Raw genomic sequence first — 7,753 nt, 5'->3', positions numbered from 1 at the left:
TCTAGCAAAAAAAATTAGCTATCATAAGTAACATCGATCTTAGTCCTTTCTCTGCTTTCTATAAAAATAGATGTTGGTATTTTGTAGTACTCATGATCATACTGTTGCTATTTTGCCTGCCTATTTATTAGACAAGAAGTACCCCTCATACACTTTTGATTATTTCCTATAATTTAATTAAAAAATGAGTATTATTTCTTCTTTATGGTAAACATCTTTTTCGAGCATGCCCAGGTCTCGTTATCTTTATGGTAAACACATTTTCTTTCTGAGCACTTTCAAACCTCGTTAACTAGAGTGTGAACATTATAATATGGGGGTCCAATATTGGTGAATAAAAAAATTGAGAAGGGTCTAACTCTGATACCATATAAAGATGAATCTTGTATCTAACTCAATCTCAAAAAATGAAAAGTGAATTGTCCAAGTCAATATAAGAAGGCTGCTTGTAAGCGTGATCCTCTATCCTCTCTCTTTCTATCATTAGAGAATCAAGCTCGTAGCCTAGCTACATAGCAGGCTCAGAGCCTTTTTGAAAGATCAAATTTCCATCCCTTTTTCGACGTGGAAATTGTTAACATCATCGAGGTGCATTATTGGCAAATCCACAGTTCCACAACTTAATTTATTAATGCCATACTTTTAAAAAATTGCCAAGACGTGTACGTTGATGACCACTAGATACGAGTGTACTTTTTTGATATGGTAGGGACCTAGCTTATGTGTTAAAAGTTTCTTGATTCTTTTTTCTTTTTAACTTCGCATGCATCGAATAAAATATTATTACAAAAAAATAGAATGTAGAATTCTTTTCAATATTTTTTCAGAGTCATATTAATTTTATTCATTGTCATGACTTCTTGCGGAATATATTCATTATATTATAAAATGATAATACAAATTTATGGGTATTATAAATAATTTTTAGAAAATATGAATTTAGATTATATATTTTTAAAATTCAAATATTTCTCTCAAAATATATAGTCAAACGCATGATGAAACTTGACTCAAAAATAATTGAGCAACTTACCAAATTGACTATATTTATATGTTATTGAAGTTCAATAGCTATAAGTATGTTATTTACAATAAATGACTACATTTTATATCTTTTTTTCGCTGTATTTTTGTATACATTTTTTATTTTTCTATTTATATACTAATACATCTTTAAGTACAATTAACTAAATAAGGAATTGACTCTAAATATAACCCACTGTCCTTATTTACGTCCATACAAAGAGCAACTTTCCATTATTAACATTAGAACTAATAATTACTTATTTAAAGGCATACCCGATCATATTCTTATCAGTTTAAATACTCCATTCTCTTGTTGTCTCAAAAGATGTGGTATTGATATGTCATAATAATGACTGAATAAAACTTAGAAAAAACGTTAACTAAAAAATCAATGAAGGTAAAAACTAAAATACATTTAACTAAAAATACACAGGAATACATACCCATATATTTAGGATATACCTTTTGAGTAAATATACAATTATTGAATAAAAGTGATTTTAGTTGTATACAACTATTTTTTATTGGATTTAACTTTAAACATGAACATGTTATAACCAATGTGATATTTAAGGAGCCACAATAAATCCTATTATAAATTCATCCCGAACAAAGTTATGTTACCGATATTCCTTGATAAAAATGGCTAAAGAAGACGAAATCGTGTGAGCAATTAGTATTTAGCAATACTAATATACATAAATATAGTTAAATAAGATACAATGAATATGCATACAAAAATATAATTAAATACTAATATACATAAATATAGTTAAATAAGATACAACGAATATGCATACAAAAATATAATTAAATACTAATATACATAAATATAGTTAAATAAGATACAACGAATATGCATACAAAAATATAATTAAATACTAATATACATAAATACAGTTAAATAACATACCACAAATATGCATGCAAAAATATAGTTAAATACTAATATACATAAATATAGTTAAATAAGATACAAAGAATATGCATACAAAAATGAAGCCTATCAACGATTCTTAATTTCCCAGAAAGAAATTCACTTATTCATTAATTAAAATACTTTAAGCCAAATTAATTAGGCATGAAAGAGAAAAAGTTGATGATGGTAAACATTGAGAAAGTATCACGTAAAATGTGCTGCAATAATTAATTAGGCATTCAATAATAACTTTCCTATTTTGTATTTATTTATATTTAATGTATATAAAAAATTATTTATTTGTGTATAACTAATTTTGCTATTTATTGTGTAGTTATATCGATATATTATGGAAAAAAAATCAAATATAACTATTTTTCTTGAATATATAGGTATGTTTGCCATATTCTGTAGTTTTTCCAAAATAATTTGCCATTTTAAAAAAAAAATGTGTGGCAAAACGTTAGCTAAAAAACACTTTGGATCAAGGAAGTGCAAAATTAAGACGTAAACAAGTAAGATTGGGCCAATGTAGTAGTAGTTAGTTAGGATTGGGCCATTGTCGTAGTAGTTGGGCTCAACAGATCAATTGGGCTTCATATGCGAAACCCTAATATACATATTGAAAGGGAAAGGAACACAGTTTTTTTCTATCAGAGAAGAGAAAGGGGTAAGAGAGATAGAGCGCCGCCAAAATGCAGATCTTCGTGAAAACTCTTACGGGGAAGACGATCACGCTCGAAGTTGAATCGAGCGACACTATTGACAATGTCAAAGCTAAGATTCAAGACAAGGAAGGTATTCCACCGGACCAGCAGCGATTGATCTTCGCCGGAAAGCAGCTCGAAGATGGACGTACTCTAGCTGATTACAACATTCAGAAAGGTAAGTATAGATAACTGTATATGGACTTGGAATTGTATAGTTGTATCGGTTTTGTGATGGTTTCTCTGGGCAATTTTTGTAGAGTCAACTTTGCATTTGGTTTTGAGGCTTCGTGGAGGGATTATTGAGCCTTCTCTGATGGCTTTGGCTAGGAAGTACAACCAAGAGAAGATGATTTGCCGCAAGTAAGTTTTTTATTTTCCTTTCTATTTATGCGATTGCTTTTGTTTTGTATAAAATAATTTTGGTTTCTACTACCGTGCGTGCAGCTATACTAGTAATAGTGGCCATCTATGGTCTTGGTCTTAACTTTATTAGGTTGCCTTAGTCTTTGGAAATATTGAAATGCTAATTTGTGTCTAGATTTTAATTTCAATTCATATTCAAACATAATTATTTTAATCCCCATTTGGAGTTGATTACCCTGTTTAACTTTCAACTCATAAGTTAACTAACTAACCTTGCAGTGATTATTCATCCCGGATCCGTTTGAGTTTTGATTGTTAGTCTCTGTGGGATTTGAGTGTTGTAGTGCCTTACTATGTTTGCCTATTATGTGACTGGTGTCGCAAAGCGTAATGCTGGTGTATTTGTCTATATTCAGAACATAGAAGTTTATACTTTGGACTCTTGCGTTGATTTGTTTAGAGTATAATACATTTGAAGGATTAATAATTATGGCATCCCTTGACCTGCATCATCTGTTTTGTACTTCCTTCAATCAACTAGCTGTTTAAGATGGAGTGTGGACAGTTAGCCTCTTTTGAGCTGAAATCTTCTCAAGATTCACCTAGAAACTATTTCTAATTATAAGTGCATTCCAAAACAAAGTTGTATTGGTATTGTGCATTTTTTTTGGCTACTGTTAGAATGTTATGGTAGAACCCTGTGTGACCTGCATACTTGTGAGCTAAGTTGCTCAGACTCAGTTGCGGGTGCGGATCCAGAGGTTGGATCCTTCCCGACCTAATTTTTAAGTTTGGGGATATGGATCCATTATGGATACGGGTGTGGGAATTCGCCTAAAAATAATTAAATTATCTAAAATTAGAGTTGTAAAACCTAAATTATGAGATATTATGTGGTGGAGAATCTTCATATGAGATTAAAGAAAAGTAGAGTGACATAGAAATTATATATTTCTATATATAATGTATTTCATTTTCTTTACTTTCACCTTAGCTTTTGTATTGATTATAGAAATCATTAAAACTGTCCGGACTTTTCCCATCTATTTTTGTCAAAAGTACCCAAATTTGATTGACCAAATTGGACACGGATCCCACACCCACGTCGTGTTGGCACAAGTGCGGCACCAAAAGTGAAGAGTCTGAGCAACTTAGAATTTGAGGCTTAAATGACTTTTCTGCATTCTCTGAGTTCGATTATTTATTGTAGAGCTTTTGCTGATGTGGCTTACTCTAAAACCTTGGTTTTGACTGCTTAATCCTGATACCTGTCTATTTGTTCTAGGTGTTATGCTCGCCTACATCCTCGTGCTGTTAACTGCAGGAAGAAAAAATGTGGGCACAGCAACCAGGTTAGTGAGCAATTTGATGTTTACTCCTGGCTTGATTCCCTTCAAATTTTGGTTACGCAACTCACGAATGTTTCTTCCTTTGCAGCTGAGGCCAAAGAAGAAGATCAAGTAGGCGTGATACCTTGTTTAGCAGTGTGCATTGCAGTTATACTGCCAGTCTGCGGTCTTACAATTTTCTGTCCTGCTTCACCTTGCTGTAATGGATAGACTAGCATTTTTTGTTTAACTAAAAGTTTGTTGTTAAAGATATCACTGTGCACCCGATCTAAGACTATATAGATGAACAAGCCTACACTAGAGTGATTTATCATCATATCCATTTGTGAACTGTTGTCAATGCTGTATCTTTTCTTGATATTTCCGCTTCATTGGCAAAGTACAATACTCGGTACTCGTGATTTGTGAAATTTAGTATGATGTCAACAGTGGAATGGAATCATAAATTCTTCGTAGTTTACTTTGAAAAGACAAAAACAAATGTAAAATTTTAATCCTGAATGACCGATTTGTATGTTCAAGTTGCTCACCAACTTTCCAGTGTAGCTCTAAAACTAGAACACAGCCTTTGGCCTAGTTGAAAGGACCAAGCCAAACCCAAGATAAAAGAGGGCTAGGTGAAGGGTGAGACCAAGCCGGGCTTTTCCTTTCTTGAAAATGCAAAATGGCCACAGAATTTTCTCTTTGATCGTGCCATTTGACTTGAAAATATACACAACTTTTTGGACAGAAGTTTAGGGGCGTAGCTTATATCAGTTTGACGATTGCAAGAAACAAAGAGGAAACTTTTGCAATGTTAACCAAGTCTAGTTTAAACAAGAAAATTCATACGTATCTGAAAATAACAATAGCACTAACTACTGAAATTCTGAGCCAAAAATAAGCCTGCCTTCCTTTAGGCAAGTTGCTGTACATGCGAATGGAAACAATCCAAATGGGATGCACAGTTAGTTTCCTTGCAAGGGTTTGTCACCTTTATCTCTGTTGCATTTCTAAGTTAAGAGTTGGTTCCAAAATTTGCGCACTATGGGATTGCAAGGATCAGTCCATCAACATCAACAGGGAGAAGTAACTTTTTCCATAGACAGCCAGTAGAAATAAGCTCCTGTGGCGGAGTAACCACCATTACATCATTGCTCCTTTGCAAAATACCAAATACACTTATCGAGCTACCTTCCTTGATGTATCTGCCAAAGGTACAAAGAATTTCTAGTTATTAGTTACCAAATACATATCTGGCGAAAGAATGGACCAAAGATCAAGCAAAAGCATATGTTACCCTTCTTCTAGACGTAGTAAACGAGCTTCAGATGAAAGATTCCTGTCCCTTAACCATTTTCTCAAATGAGAAGCCAAAACCTTACAATTTTTTGCTGTTGTAACCAGTCTGCTCTCTTTTATCAGTGGGATAACTCTGGAGTCCGGTCCAGCCTTGACAACAGCTCTAATACCAGAGTTCTTGTCAGTTATGTAGAAGTCAGTTGAGAGCCTCTGCCAAAAGAAACTCAACCTGTTAACTAACTCTGCAGTGAACTCAAGTATATAATGTCAACCTGTTATCTATAGTTCTAGTAACTACAGTATATAATGTTCATACAAAAGGGACAATTTTGGCCAAGGGTAGACACCTTTGATTTTCATAATAGCACCATTCAAATAAAAACTAGGAGTTAGATATACAATGGAGGTAAGAAGGTTGATTAAATTTCTTCAATTCGCGTTTGGTGAAAAAGATAATGTGACCATTCACTCTCCTTCAATCTTCCTCCTACTCTTCACCCCTTCTTGACAAGGTTTAAGCTCCATTTTTCTGCTTTGAGTATATCCTGGCATAGATTCTAGTATATTTCATGATGCCATGTGAAGAAACTTGCAAAGTGAAACAGGCTACTCGGGTCTTATACTATGAGATTAGTATATATAATTAAGCACCCTAATTATAATAATGCCACACTATCTTTTCTATGTTAATAATCATATAACTGGTGGCCAGTGACCTAGGACTGGACATAAACAAGTTAAGAATGAGGTATTGACAGGGATGGTTCTTTAGTGAGGAAAAATAATGGAGTAAAGAGATGAAACTATCTTTTCTTTAAAGTCAAAACACTAGATTGAAAGGAAAGATGATATGCCAAGAAGCAACGTTAAAGCCGAGAAATAAATATCTTAGAACTTGTTCATCGGAATTGTTACAAAATGTAATGTTCCATACCTCAGAATAAGCAAGTCTCCATCCGAAGCATGATTCTTTTACATCTGCAGGCTTCAAGCCGAGTTTTCCACATTCAAACAACAAGGTGGATGTATAAACACATCGTCCAACCTTCTCATAAGAAGACTCCAAAGACACATTCCCACAAGAGACAAGCTGAAATCATCAAAGAGAAACAAGGCATCCACTGATGTCAAAAAAGGGAAGGGAAAGGTATTGTTCTGAACACCAAGCTAAATCATAAATATGTTTTTTATTAGATAGGGACAACAAGCTCATAAATATATAGACTGAATAAACAATAGTCATATTCTTTGGTACATCTATGCAATAATGGACATAGTAAAGCTTCCTGTTGTCAATTTTACCTACCAATAGGATACAAGTCTAGTTAATCACAAAATGTCACCCTAACAATAGAAGTCAATAATTTCAAATGCACACAAATTTGTTTTCTCTTTACATATTTTCAGTATCCAACTCTTCATATGAAATTATCCATCACTAGGAAGGAAATGCACATGGATTAAAAAAATCAATCTTTTCTTGCATTATACAGAGTAGAAATTACTTTGACATTATCAATGGAGACAAGAGAAATCACAAAAATCGAAGAATGACTTCCCCAAAATAACTCAAGAATTCCTAATTTAGCAATCAGCTGAGCTTCCCAATAGACATTAGGACCAGTATTCTTACCATTAGTCATAGTTTCACAAAAAAGAACAACACTAAAAAACACAAATATTACAGAAAATACCAAAAAAAAAAAAAAGGAAAACCCCAGATTGAAGCTTTAACGGTTACCCCAGTAATCTTGACAAGGTGGCCATGGCGGGCGACGGTGAGGTCAGCATCAGGTAAAGAACGAAGATAATGGAGAATAGTTGTGTTATTGCGGAAAGAGATAGAGTTCCAGAGTAGAAAAGCAGCAATAAGAGCAAAAAGGAATAGGTAAGAAAGGAAGAAGAGAGGGTTATGAACAACAACAAGAATGAAAAGAGAAACAGCAAGGCCAAACAAGAAAAGGGCAAACACAAGGTATAAAGCAAGTGAGGGGATTAGAGGGACTTTGAAGCTTTGAGCTACATTTGAATGGGAGAAGTTGTTTTGGTTCATCCCTCTCCTCTTCTCTATTTTGCTGATTTGGTAATGTGAAGCTATTACAAAT

General features: G+C 33.5%; 2 protein-coding genes across 2 annotated transcripts; one reads left to right on the top strand and one right to left on the bottom strand.

Annotated features, from left to right (window-relative positions):
* The first annotated feature begins 2,593 nt into the window (after window positions 1-2,593).
* LOC125852603 (ubiquitin-60S ribosomal protein L40) lies at window positions 2,594-4,697 on the top strand. The gene is made up of 4 exons (XM_049532336.1): window positions 2,594-2,830; window positions 2,913-3,015; window positions 4,304-4,370; window positions 4,456-4,697. Exons 1-4 carry the CDS (start codon window positions 2,641-2,643, stop codon window positions 4,480-4,482), a joined length of 387 nt encoding a protein of 128 aa, XP_049388293.1. The 5' UTR covers window positions 2,594-2,640; the 3' UTR covers window positions 4,483-4,697.
* A 453-nt stretch (window positions 4,698-5,150) lies between these two features.
* LOC125853664 (uncharacterized membrane protein At1g16860-like) lies at window positions 5,151-7,753 on the bottom strand. Its single transcript, XM_049533386.1, has 4 exons — window positions 7,390-7,753; window positions 6,583-6,738; window positions 5,647-5,858; window positions 5,151-5,554 (listed from the first exon to the last, which is right to left on the bottom strand). The coding sequence occupies exons 1-4, from the start codon at window positions 7,699-7,701 to the stop codon at window positions 5,392-5,394; spliced, it is 843 nt and encodes a 280-aa protein (XP_049389343.1). The 5' UTR covers window positions 7,702-7,753; the 3' UTR covers window positions 5,151-5,391.

The sequence above is a fragment of the Solanum stenotomum genome, chromosome 1 (genome assembly GCF_019186545.1).
Source record: "Solanum stenotomum isolate F172 chromosome 1, ASM1918654v1, whole genome shotgun sequence".
Classification (NCBI taxonomy): domain Eukaryota; kingdom Viridiplantae; phylum Streptophyta; class Magnoliopsida; order Solanales; family Solanaceae; genus Solanum; species Solanum stenotomum.
This window is presented reverse-complemented; position numbering and strand designations above follow the sequence as displayed.